This window comes from Antrostomus carolinensis, unplaced genomic scaffold (assembly GCF_000700745.2).
Source record: "Antrostomus carolinensis isolate BGI_N321 unplaced genomic scaffold, ASM70074v2 scaffold29641, whole genome shotgun sequence".
NCBI classification, from domain to species: Eukaryota; Metazoa; Chordata; class Aves; order Caprimulgiformes; family Caprimulgidae; genus Antrostomus; species Antrostomus carolinensis.
The window spans coordinates 17,757-31,373 of NW_010292542.1; the positions used below are offsets into that span (position 1 = coordinate 17,757).

The following is a 13,617-nucleotide window of genomic DNA, read 5'->3' on the forward strand; positions in this document are numbered from 1 at the left end:
CATTTCATTTTTTCCCTAGAATTGCTCCCATTTGCCATGTTTAGATCACACTTAGATGAACCTTCGCTGACCATGGAATATAACTGAAATATTCATGGACCAAAATTTCCCTTCTCTCAAGCCAGCACAGTCACATTTATGTCTTTCACAGGATGTCTGCATAGATTCATTATTAAAACATCCCTCCTAGCTTCCTCACAGCACTAACAGAGCAAAATTAATTGAAACAACAGGAGCCAAGTCCCAGTTTGGTAAAAAACAACCCTGCTCACTGCCCAAGGCTGTTTCATGGATGCTGAGGGTGGCGAGTGCCAACTGCACACACAGAGAAGACACAAGTAGTCCAGCTCATCACTTTCAGAATGAACAGCTCTGCACTGCGTTAGTGGGCATCTTGATGTCTTGTACAGTGGAGCCCATGCCCTGAAGATCCAGCACAGCTGACCAAGAAGAGCAAGAAGGTCCTTTTCCAAGAACAAGCCTGTACTCCATGTCTCAGTGACTAGAGCTCATGCTGACACTGGTTTATTTCCAAATTCATGTAGCAGATCTCAGCATCTCCTGGTTCTGCTCTGGATGTAACACCTTTGCTATATTTCAACCTTTGCAGATGAAGGTGGACTTTTTAGCTACTAACCTAGTAAGACCAAAGCAAAGGAATGACCAGTGTTTCTACAAGTTCTGTGGTAGCTGCTTTCTTCCAACCCAAAAGGGGTTTTCTTCTAGGAGAGTTGTAGCTGTGTTCAGAGTGGTTGGACCTCAGTTCTTCTAGAAAACAACCCAGTCTGTAGCAGAGTAAAGTCTGTGCTAAGGTAATAGATTCTCCTGAACTGAATGCAGAAGCAACCAATACAGTTGGCCATATGGTAGTTCAGAGATGGGACTGTTCAGTGGCCAGATGTGTCAGATATCCTCAGATTCTACCAACCAGCAAATCTGGGTGGAAAAAGAGGACATACCAGGGAAATCCAAACAGATGATAACCAGCATGTGTGACCCAAATAACTGAAACTGCTCCTGCTCAAGCAATCTTGAATTTAGGCACAGAGAGCCCTGGTACAGTAGTTTGCATCCTTTGTTACTGATGGCTCGAAGGCAGAAGAAAGTTTTCTCCTCTCAGCATCCTGGCAGCTTGCAGGTACCTTTGTACGGTACAGATCCCCTTCCTTACCTGCTCTCTGGGAGTTTGAATCACTTGCTAATGTGAAGCCAGAAATGGGCAGCCTCATGCAATACTCTCTGAGTGTATGATGACAGACCTAGCCAAATAGCTGTCATTTTCTTTCTCAGGCTTAATGGCTCCTTTTGGAGCTGTTACGGACCATGATTTAAATGTGTGGAAGGAATAGTTTTCAAAGCTTGTGTTATTCACTCAGTGCTGCCTCAGAAAAGGGCAGCAACCACAGGCATGACATTTGCAGGGCACATTTTGCTCTCCGCTTCCATTTATTCTAAATCCTGACATTAAACCTATGGGCTTGTCAGTTGTCTCATAGTGAGGTATGAACTGTGCTACAGAAAACCCTTCTCAGGGCTATATTTCAGCTTCAAAAGGGCTTGATTCAAGTCTTGCACTTAGAAATGCCTAACTTAGCTCTGGTTGTAAAACAAAGAACTTTACAGTCTCCTTGGGCAACTCTCTGGAAGAAGTATCAGTGGAGCTGGATTTTCTTTTCTTTTGTCATCCCTGGTTCTGTTGGTAAATTGGGAATATGGTAGAAATTCTTGTTTTGAGCTCTTTGACTTCGCCCTCTTCCAAGGTGATGCTCTTAGCAGTTACAGCAGACACTGAGGTGCACTTCTCCTTCCTTTTGCTCAGGTGTTTCTTTTACTTAGATGGAGAGTGACTCCTGGGAGACTCGTACATCTAAGGAGGTGCACATTTGAGCTGCTCTAAGCTCTGAAAGATCAGCAGCATCTCAGCAAAGACACTAAAAATTGTACTGTGAATTGCAGTACACAGTCTCAGCTTGATCTCAGGTTCTGATCTGCCTGTGGACCAAGTTTGGCAGGAGTATCTCTAGAAGAGAATAGGCTTAAATGGCCACAAAACCATTTTTAGTACATTTGTGCTTAAGGCAATGAGCAGCCAGACATCAAACAGGACCGTAATTGCATATTTGTGCTTACATTGTTCCCATGTCATTTTGAAATCTACCCCAGAGCTGCTCTGGAAAAGCAGACAAACCTTCCAAAATTATTCAGATCTTTCATCTACTGTGCACTAGTGCTTCTGCTCCAAAACGGAGAAGATGAATAAGGGAGCTTAAACCTTTCAGTCATCCTGTTTGTTTGGCTGCATCAGTTAGTAATACATCACAGATGAAATTAAGTTCACTGCCACTTCAGCACTATGTCTCCAGAAACCATGGTGATTTGTTCAGGCATCAGTTAAGGAACTGTGCTCTTTTTTTTCTGGGATCATCTGCTTTAATCCAACCATTTGCTATCAATTTGCACAGCTTTTCTGTAGTCTTGATGGATCAAGCCAGAGTCATGCCGACAGCCTGCTGGAATCTCTCCTCTCTTCAGACTGCTCCAGCAGAAGACAACCTGACAATAGTTCTTCTGTCACAGGCTTGTGCATTATTTAGGCTGATCATTTTTGGTAGAAGAGGCAGCTATGTATGAAAGGGAAAAATAACTGGACTTCCAGGAGGAAAGCCACTCTGAGGGTGGTTGGCTGTTCTCTGTCCTGAGATGATGCTGTGCTGCCAGGCAAGCTGGCTTCATTCCCTTCTGCCTCAGCTTCAATGTTGCCAAGAGATTTCCCAATGCAATCTCCATTACCAGCCAGCGTGAAGGAAGCAAATCAGGGCTGGGTTTTCAGATCTAAGTCAAATTTCCAGTGCTGTCAAATAAAGAAGAAAAACCCTTTGACATCCTTTGACATTAAAACCTAAGTGCTTTCAACTGGGATCATGGAGAGTGCAAATACAGAACCCCACAATGCCAATTTCTCTTAGTCACTCCTCTGATTACAGACACACTTTCGTGTTCTCCCCTGGGACACTGTTCAGTGAGGCTGGGCTCAGTGTAGGAAACACAACGACATTGCAGGAACAGTAGTGACAATCACCACATCACCCTTTCTGTCCAAGTACAAAAATGAATCAAAACAAGGAAGAAAGACTTACAGGGGGTCATTCCCCAGGGCAATAACAGAGGGAATTTGGCATTTTGCCTTCCTGGTTCTTGGAGCCACACTTAAACTAACCATGGAGAGCTGAGGTATCTCTGAGCTGCTAAGTAATCCAAATGGCCTTTGTGATAAAGTTTAAATGAATCAGGTCTGTTAATTATCCTTTTCCTCTCTGCAGGGTGATGCCAATAGGTCAGACACAGATGAGGACAAGACATCTGCCAACTTTGATGATGATTTTGAGAAGCTAAAAGACCTTCGAGCAACAGGTACGATCTTGTCTCTACGTTTTCCTGGGATTCTGAGAGTGACAATTCTGCTTCCACAGTCATCTTTTCATAGAAACTTCAAGGGGAAAGTGAAAGAATTGATCTGGCAATTACTCTGATAGCTATGTTAGCAGAGCAGCTATGCAAAAAATGTTGGGAAAGCTAAATGAGCAATTGATATTTCCTTTAAACAGATGTTTTTCTAATTTAAACTGTACTAGAATATTTAGAGATGTCTCATTGTTCCTTCTGTATCATTACCACAGAATGGTTTGCTGACAGCAATCTTGTCACACCGCTTCTCAGCAGCTTTTCAAATCAATCATGTTCTCATCTGTTCTTTTTGGTTTCTCACACCAATGCATTTAGGTGAGGTTTGATTGATGGAAATGTTGCTGTTCATTTGTTACAGGAGGGCCTGGCAATTGATTTGAGGTAAGGTCACATTGTACTAGTGTAGTATAAACATGGAATAGTAGGTGACTGCCTTCACTGCGTAGAGTTTGCAACTAGATAGGGGACAGGAAGGGCTCCCATATTTTAACAGAGTGATGGTGAACAGGAGCCAGTTTAGTTCCTCTGTACTTTGATTCTGAGCTTGGGTTCTTGTTAGGATTACTTTAAATGCTCCTAAACCAGGATTCGCTTCAGCTAAGGAAATGATATTGATTGTGGTGAGCAGATGGAATTCAGCTGAGGAAGGAACAGAAGTAATTTGTTGGGGAAGCTGAGACAGAGCTGGATCACAGCAAGGTGATGGAGCTGCTCAGTCTGCAGATGAAGCAACAAATTCCAAACACCAAGTGATCAAATGAATGTCCAGAGCAAATACTTGGCAAGGAATCCACAGCTTAAATTCCCTTTGTACCAACTATTTGCTGAGCAGATTTAAATAAGAGAGTTCTAGGGGAGAGAAGTATTGTCACCTTTTCTCAGGTCATACAGGAATAGAAAACAGGGTTGAACTTGCCATCAAAGTCCCTGAGTAATTGTGTGTCTCCATGAGCCTCATAGGTGCCAACCTGGGACTCAACAGCATGAGGACATTAACAATTCTATTAAAATGCTGTTGGTCTGTAGACAGATCCACTGGCAAGAGGAACGTGTCTTGCAGATTAGCAAATGTTGAGTTGGATCTTTCACCCCTCAAAGTGAAGTCCAGTTCCCATGGACTTCAGTGGTGCAGATCAGGTCTTTTGTGCATAAGCCAGCAACTCAAGAGACAATACAACAGAAACACACAGCATCACAAAAGCAGCTAGTGGAGGGGGGGGGAAAATTAGCAGGGGTACTGCACTCTCCTGGATTTCTCCCAGCAGACTTGTACTTCTTTTCTGCTGGTCACAGGTGCTCCCATCCTTCCCCCTCCTTAGGACTGATTCTGCAGTTATTAAACCACTAAACCCAGTAAAACAGGAGCTAGTTCACTTTTAGTTTTGCCTTTGAAATTAGGCTTTTAGTTTTATCATGGCACTCCAAAGGGCTGGAGGTGTTCTGTCTGGTTTGTTCTCAGTGTGAATATGGTTTTTGCAGTCTGTACTTGCCATTGCCAAAAGAGATGCTTTCAGCAATTACCGCAGAGATGTGCCATTAGATTTCCCTCTTACAGGAGGTTTATTCTTCTAGATGGGTGGATGTGTAAAAGCAACTTCCATTTCCTGTCCGCTAAACAGATGACTAAAGACAATGACTAATGTCTGCTTAGTGCCTTCCCCGTGGAGGAACTTAGAGCACATCAGAACTGCATAAAAATCTCTGTGCAAGACTGTAAACCAAGGAGAAGAGATTAACTAAGGGTGAATTTAGCCAGTTCTCAATGTCCTTTCCCTGGAAACTCTTTCCAAAAAAAATCCCAGTCCCCCAAAACTGTAGCTCCACTCTCTAAATCCTGAGAAACAGTGAGCAAGAGAAACTTCCTTTGGAGGAAAATGAGTTCCAAGTCCTGTCTGAGCCAAAGGCCTCTTAAAAAGTAGTGACATTTGCTTTATGCCTTTCAACGTGGTGGGAGTGATCTTACTGCCCACAACATTTCATCTCCATTTGACGGAGTTCCTAGAAGACCCAAGAAGCAATGTCCATTTTGGAGAGTAATTTCTGTAGTTGTCACTGAGCATTTACCTCGTATTCTCTCTCCTCTCCAGAGATGAAGATGTACTCACTTGCCGTCACCCCAAATGGACACCTGGAGGGCAGAGGAAGCATGCCACCTCCTATAATCATGCGCACTGCTGCCACACCAATGCCCACACCAAAGTGTTCCCCACACATGGATTCAGTGCACACTTTTGTGGACTCAAGGAGAGGGAGTAACGCTTCACTAGACCCCTTGAGCTACGATCAGAAATCCTTGGTAGGTTCCTAACAACTCTCCTTCAAGTGCCTGCAAGTGGTGCCAGTGATATATGTGTGTGTGCATGCACACATGTTGCTGGAAAATAAAAAGGAGGGTGATAGAGGTGAGAAGTATGTGGAAAGGTAGGAGAACAGAGTCAAGAGGGAGAAATAAATTGGCATAGTGTGCTGGAGCAGGACAGTGACAACATAACAGTCAAGGACAGTGAGTATATGAAGAGGGCAGACAGGTACGTACTGGGATTCAGCGTTTTCCTGCCTAGTATCTAACTGGAAGTCCATGCCAAGCCAGCTCACTGGGGAGATGCAATCTGAGAGAAGTTGTAAGTTCATGCAGTTATTCCAGTAAACCCCTCTGAGGAGAAGCAGGCACCTTCCACCAAGCACACTGGCCATACTGTGGTGTCTTGGAGAAACTCTCAAGTGTTCCTGTAAGGATGAGGCCTGTTTTCCCCCACAGAGTTTTAGGGTTTCATCTTGAATCCACCTTGTGTCCAGGGAAATGAAGCATTTGTCCTTACCAACACAGCAGCTGAGCTCCAGTTACAGTACAGCAGCCCCATTGGAGGGGAAACAGAGGAAACAAGGTATGAGCTGAGCAACTGCCACCAGGCACAGCTCATGGAGCAGAGATCTGGCTGGAGCTGACTGCTTTGGCAACTGGTTGCATTTTGGCTGCAATAGGGAGGTGGGAGGGCAGCTCAATAAAAACAGAGGGAGCAGAGTTAATAGACAAAGTGGATTTCTGCTGCTGCTTATCTATCCCATTCCTCTGCTCTGTAACTGCAATATCATGCTCAAATCAAGGCAGCGAACCGTGAAGGCACTTCACGCAGAGACAGAGCCACTATCCCCTTTTGTAAGCTGCTTAGTCAAGGTAATGCTTTTGAAAAGAAAATAGAGATGAGTGTTGTTTGCCTTGGGGTTTCATGGCATTGTGAGTTGCTGGAGTGGGTTGTTCATCGAATACTTTCTCTGAGAGCACATCAGTGCCACCAGCCAAGGAAGATGAAGCAGTCAGAAGACAAGCTGGCCAACACTGGGAAGGAGGAGGAAGGCAGTTTGCCTCATTTTGTGCTGGGAGGAAGCCATGGAGAGAAAAGGAGTTTTCCTTCCTAGCTTCTCTGCTGTGACCCTAAGTGCTCTCATCCTGGCAACTACCTGCCAGCCAAAGTGCACTACCACACCAATCAGTGACAGAAATTTGCTGGAAGAGAAACATTCATTCCATCTCCTCATGCAGCAAAACTGAAGAGAAAGTAAAGCAAATGGGGGCACAGTTTCCAACAGACACTTGGGTGACTCAGGTGGCAGAGCCCCTTTGGAAGCCAGGGAAGTTGTGTGCTGAAACCACTTGAACATGAGGAAAGAAAATGCCATTTCAGCAATACTGTCCTTGGGTTCAGTTTTTATGCACAGTTAATGTTGCCAGGACAGTAGGAAGTCATGCAGCAGAGGGGATTGGTAGCTGTGCTGCAGGTGTCGTTCCAGGAGTACCTTCAATGTGGGCTTAGCTGGGTGCTTGGCTCCCATCTCAAGGCATTGGCATGTCCTTCTTAATACAAGAAGGGTCTTCCAGTCTGGGCAAAATGCCATATCCTTTGGCTTCCTCCTGCAAACAAACCCTCAAATGTTTTTCTCCTCTCTCAGTCCAGCCTCCGCAGTTCCCCTTGTGCCAACTGGGGCACCAGCAGCAACTGGGGAAGCCGACGCTCAAGTTGGAATAGCCTGGGCAGAGCCCCGAGCCTCAAGAAGAAGAACCAGTCAGGAGAAAGAGAGTCCTTGCTCTCCGGGGAGGGCAAAGGCAGCACAGATGATGACTCTGATGATGCCAAGTCCAGCACGGTCAGCAGGCACTCGTTGCACCGCCGGGCAGAGTCCCTGGACTACCGCAGCTCCCTGGACCTGCCTGAGCTGCTCCAGTTGCCCACCATGCGCCATTCGCTCAGTGTCAGCCCCATGGCCGTGCTGCCTGCCGAGTACCAAGACTGCAACGGCAAGATGGTTCACGTCCCCAGCGAGTTCTTCCTGCGTGTCGATGGCCACAAGGAGGATGCCATAGACTATGAGGATGACATGGAGGATGTGAGTTGAGGGGGAAATTGGGCCCTCATGTGTTATGTGGCTTTCCCACTCCAAGAAGGCTGATTAAAAATCAGGCTTTGAAATGTGTTACTGCCTAATGGCTGGGGGAGACAAAAAGAATCCAGATCCAAGGGATGGGCATCCACTTCCCAGAATGGTTGGGTTTTGGGGGTTTTTGGGGGGGGGGTTTGTAGCTAATGGGTTGGGTTGTTACCTTGCAGTGGTCTCTAATGAGGTAAAACTGCCTAGTTTTTGAACTGGTTGAGATTGTCCCCCTGGCCCAGGATGCTTCCGAAAATGAGCTGTAGGCACAACAGCTAGCTAAAGTCTTTGCTCACAAGAGCTGTTTGGCATCTTGAAGGCTTGAAAGCCTAGACTGTTCTTTGTTTAACTTCTGGGTTGTTTGAGGCCTTTTTGGTTTTGACACAACTTTGGATCTCAGAACGATACCTGCCTAGAAAGTCTTGTTTTGTGATGTTCATATCTCGCGGTACAGCAGCTCCTTTCTTCCACCTCTTTCCTCCCTGTTTTGTTGGACAAACGTGCCAATGCCTGCCACATCTCTGTCCCAAAAGCTGTGACTCCCTACAGGCACTATGAAATGCCATGTACTGCCCCCTTTCACAAAAGGACTGTGAAAGTTGAAGAGGCAGGAAAATAAAAGAGGAAGAAAAGGTGTTTCTTCTTTTCTATCCAGAGTTACTGCTATCGAATTCGTAAAGTCCTGGAGCCCTACAAACCACAGTGGTGCAAGACTCATGAAGATTGGTCCCTCTACTTGTTTTCCCCACAGAATCGGTAAGAAATCTCAGTGAAATGCCAGCCTAACAGGTTTTTGTGATGATGGAGTACTATTTCTAGCTAACCTTCCCTTGACAAAAATCTCTCTCTGATGCAGGAGCACTGAGAGTTTTAGAAATCTAATTCCTGATTTTTAGGTAAATTTTTCTGTAACATGTGGGCAGAATTGTTGCATGGTTCATTCCATGTCTGTTTTGGAAGAAGGGTGGTTTAACCAGCATTAATAATAGCTGTTATTACATCTTGTTTACTGCACTGATAAAAATGGCTGAAGCTTGTGGAGACAATAACTCACCACCTGGGCTGATGCTGGTGACACAGCTGCTGAAGACTTTTCAGGATGTGCCATCTGGGTGGGAGTCTCTTATTGATCCAACCATCTGAAGGATATTTTTCTCCCCACTATTTCTTCAGGTTCCGGGTGATGTGCCAGAAAGTCATTGCCCACAAAATGTTTGATCACGTGGTGCTAGTCTTCATCTTTCTCAACTGCATCACTATAGCACTGGAGCGACCAGACATAGATCCACACAGCACGGTGAGTACCTGACTCATTTTCTTCCTTGATCCAGCACACAGATCTTAGTCTTGTTGGGGCAAAACCCTGCAAGATGAAAGATGCTTGTTTGTTTTCTAATATCTTTAAATAACTTACCTCTTTTTGTTGTTCTGTGTTTTCCAGGAAAGGATATTCCTAAGTGTTTCTAATTACATCTTCACAGCAATCTTTGTGGCTGAAATGATGGTTAAGGTAATTACACCTTCATCCTATGGCCCATAGTTAGGCCTGGCAAAGACCAGAACATGACATAGTGATGATCTGGGTGAAGATTTAAATGTCTCTCTTCTCCTGACTGTAGGTGGTAGCTCTTGGCTTTTTCTCTGGGGAGAACACGTATCTGCAGAGCAGCTGGAATGTCCTGGATGGAGTCCTGGTCTTTGTATCTATCATTGACATTATTGTCTCCATGGCATCAGCAGGCGGAGCTAAGATCCTGGGTGTCCTTCGTGTTTTGAGACTCCTGCGGACCTTGCGACCTCTCCGGTACGTTCACTGATAGAGAGGCTGAGTTTGCTTTGTGGTGATAGATCAAGGAGTTTGAAAAAAAAATGCACATGATCCATCAAGGTCTTGCTTAATAACATAAAAAGCTGAAACACAGTATGGATAGAATCATCTTTGGGGAGCTCCTATCTAGTGAAACTGTTTGAAAACACTGAAATTAGTTCTAATATAATATAATATAATATAATACACTTCATCTTTGCCAGCCTGGAAAAGAGTGGATGGAGTTTGGAGTGAGAGGTGTTATCATACTCAGGCAGTTAGTGCAGTGAATGCCTCCTCCATGCTGCATTTTTATCAGTGTTTCACAAATCAGTCTGGCTCCTCGTTAAACTGCACAACCCTCACAATCATTCCCACGCAAAGAGGTTGCATTGGCTGGGAAAGAATTTGCAATTGAACAGGTGCTGACAATAATTTGATAAGCTCCAGCATCTATACCTGCTCTCCTGTGCCTGCATGTCTAATGTAATTTAGCTCTCAGCTAGGAAGAGGAAGGGGAGATGCTTTCAGTATTTAAGACAAGGAATAAAAGAGAATTTGTATTTTGTTTATGATTATGCAATAACAAAGAGTGTTAACGCTTGGGGGATTGTTATCAGCTCACGGCTCCTGTTCTATTTCCATCCTGCTTGGCAAGAAACACAAGTCTCTTTTCACGAAATTTCAGGGAAAATAAGATAGGCACCTCGTGAGACCTGCAGGCTTTCTGATGAAAAGCTGCTTGCTTATGAGAGCAATAAGAAAAGGCAATGTAGTTTAGGTTCGTGACCGCCAGAACAACAGCTATTTGCTGCTCTGTATTTCCTTAGTGACAAGTAACAGTGTTTCTGTCTCTTCTCTTGCTCCTGTGCTCTGTTCTGCTGATGGCATCAGAGTCCCCTTGCAGTGCTGGCCACTCTGGGTCAACCTGGATGAGCCTTGGCCTGGTAACACCTTGGGACAGCTGACTGAACACACATAACTAGGAACAGAAATCAGGGCACAGGCAATTCCTAAGTAAAGAGAAGGGGAAAGAAGAGAATTGGTCTTGGAGAATAACTAGGCCAGATCCTATTAATAGAGAGGAATTTATCACCTCTCATGACGCCTTCACTTATCACAGCCTCTTCTAGGATTACTCCAGGGACCATTCCTAACACTTCATAGGTGCAGTTCAGACTGCCACATTATTTACTGCCAAACAAGACCCTATGGAAATGCTTTGTCCCTGCAGCACACAACTCGTACAACTCTCCTCTCTGGGTTTGGCAGGCATGAAAGCATTGTTAGCTGTGCAAGCTCATGCTGCCTGAAAGGACTCATACCCTCTCCCCTCTACAGGCCCTTCCTAAAAAAAACCTTTGATGTTTTTCTGTTGAAATACCCACCTTCCCAGGAAAGCTTGCTTGGGCTAGTTACACTTGTGTGTGCAAAGGCATTTTTCACACACCCATGGGAGAGCCATTCTCCAGGCACTCATACAGGACAGGAAAACACTTGTTCTCCATCATACCCAAAAGCTGCTTCAAGCTGTGCTCAGAGCATGCCTGGCCTCTCACAGCCTTGCAGCAAGCGAGCTAGTTGCTCTTTAATGGGATGACCCTTTGGCCTTGGAGCTGTTGATCACAAGTTCCCCTTAGCTAAGACTCAGTTCAGGAACTAATTAGGATACAAAATGAAATTACTTTCTTTTAAAAGTTGTCATGGGGCCCAGGCCAGTAGGGCAGGAGAGCACTAAAGCCTGTAGAAAGAGGACAAGACATGCTCTCTAGTACCACTGTGATGCTGTTCACACGTGTTGGGTTAGGAAGCAGGATCCTGCCTGGTGTGTGCCCCTCTGCTTGGATCAGAGAGACCTCAGAGGGGATCAGCTCTCTGGACTGAGGTACAAATAGCCCCATAGTATGAACCTCTGTGATATTCTGCCCCTAGAGAGTATTCCCTCCTCACTGTTACTAGTAAGCAATTGCCCAACACCCTGCTGACAGGATGTCTTACACTTTTTTTAATTCCATCTAATGTGACTGTGATTGTTCTAGTTGTCCACATAAGTCACTAATCATCTCTGAATGCTGCCTGCAGGTAGAGGAGGGTTGTGTTTGCTGTACTGCAGCCTAAGCAGAGGAGGAAAAGCAACCGTATAGTAACAGAACATGCATAAAAATGAAAAGCTTTCTTGTTTTGCCATTTTTTCCAGAGTCATCAGCAGAGCCCCAGGTCTGAAGCTGGTGGTAGAAACCTTGATCTCCTCCTTGAGGCCTATTGGGAATATTGTTCTCATCTGCTGTGCTTTCTTCATTATCTTTGGGATTTTAGGGGTCCAGGTAGAGTATTTCCCTCACCACAGCCATCTGTAAGTGACTGCTGCAAAAGAGAAGCTGTTTTTTCTCACCACCTGGGGTTAAGGTGGAAGTAATGAACTTAAAGTTTTCCAAAGGCAGATTTCAGTTAGGTGGTAAGAAAGAAGAGCCAGACCCTGGAAGAAATGCTCTGGGGTGGGATTGGCATCTGCTCATTGGAAGGTTCTCAGGATTAGAAATGCAGATCTCCCTGATGAACAACACAGCACGAGCTAAGCCTGCCCTGAGGGTAGGGGAAGGAAAAGACAGATTCCCAAGATCTCTCCCAACTCTCTGTACTAGGATGAATATAATATCTCTTCCTCAGAAGGAGATTGTCATCCTCCCAACAAGACAGGGCAGGCCTGCAGGATCACCTTCCTTCTGTGTCTGAGGCAATGCACAACAATGTCTCAGGGCCTGAAGTTTCACCAGAGGTGTTTTCCTGACGTGTATATTAAAGCTGGAAGGAAAGGAAAGGAATTTAAACTGGGCAAACAACTCTGCTAGGGGAGAGAAAGATAAATCAGGGCACAGACTTTTCAAAGCTGCTGCTTTTTTGGTTTTTTTTCTCTTTTTTTTTTTTTGTTCCTTTTGAATACAGCTTTTTAAAGGCAAGTTCTACTACTGCGATGGTCCTGATGTGAAAAACATCACTACGAAGACCGACTGCACTAACGCACGCTACAAATGGGTTCGGCGGAAGTACAATTTTGACAATTTGGGGCAGGTAAAGTCTTCACTGCAGAGATTTTTCTGTACCAATTTTTAACAGATGAGCACTGAAAAATGTATTCCTTGAGGAGGGTGTGGAACCTCCATCATAGGAAGTTTCCAAGAACAAAATGTAGGCATTCATTCTGGGCTGCATCAAGAGAAGCGTGGCCAGCAGGTCGAGGGAGGTGATTCTGCCCCTCTACTCCACTCTTGTAAGGCCCCACCTGGAATACTGCGTCCAGTTCTGGAGCCCCCAACATAAGAGAGACATGGACCAGTTAGAACAAGTCCAGAGGAGGCCACCAGGATGATCCAAGGGCTGGAGCAGCTCTGCTGTGAAGACAGGCTGAGAGAGTTGGGGCTGTTCAGCCTGGAGAAGAGAAGGCTCCAGGGAGATCTTATAGCGGCCTTCCAGTACCTGAAGGGGCTCCAGGAAAGCTGGGGAGGGACTTTTCATAAGGGCAGTTAATGACAGAACAAGGGGAAATGGGTTTAAGCTGAAAGAGGGGAGGTTTAGATGAGATATTAGGAAGAAGTTCTTCACTGTGAGGGTGGTCAGACACTGGAACAGGTTGCCCAGAGAAGCTGTGGCTGCTCCTCCCTGGAAGTGTTGAAGGCCAGGCTGGATGAGGCTTTGAGCAACCTGGTCTAGTGGAAGGTGTCCCTGCTGCTGGCAGGGGGGTTGGAACTGGATGATCTTTAAGGTCCTTTCCAATCCTAACCATTCTATGATTCATCTGTCAGAAGCAATCCTGAGTGAAAATGGATCAGGTCACCTCTTGTTCTTTTGCAGCCAGATTTCCTAGGGTTATACAAGTCCTTGTTTATAGGTTAAGCGTTGTCTTAAAGCCACTGCTTTTGCAT

The 13,617-nt window shown here is 45.2% G+C and overlaps 1 protein-coding gene across 1 annotated transcript in view; it reads left to right on the forward strand.

Moving 5' to 3' along the window:
* LOC104531950 (voltage-dependent T-type calcium channel subunit alpha-1H) overlaps positions 1–13,617 on the forward strand; it is a gene marked incomplete at both ends in the record, with an annotated part of 41,421 nt that overhangs the window by 5,252 nt on the left and 22,552 nt on the right. The window contains 9 exons of the mRNA XM_029087228.1: positions 3,321–3,411; positions 5,553–5,761; positions 7,414–7,848; positions 8,546–8,646; positions 9,064–9,187; positions 9,332–9,400; positions 9,510–9,694; positions 11,895–12,021; positions 12,641–12,766. Coding sequence (XP_028943061.1) covers positions 3,321–3,411; positions 5,553–5,761; positions 7,414–7,848; positions 8,546–8,646; positions 9,064–9,187; positions 9,332–9,400; positions 9,510–9,694; positions 11,895–12,021; positions 12,641–12,766 — 1,467 coding nt within the window. The remainder of the gene's footprint in view (positions 1–3,320; positions 3,412–5,552; positions 5,762–7,413; positions 7,849–8,545; positions 8,647–9,063; positions 9,188–9,331; positions 9,401–9,509; positions 9,695–11,894; positions 12,022–12,640; positions 12,767–13,617) is intronic.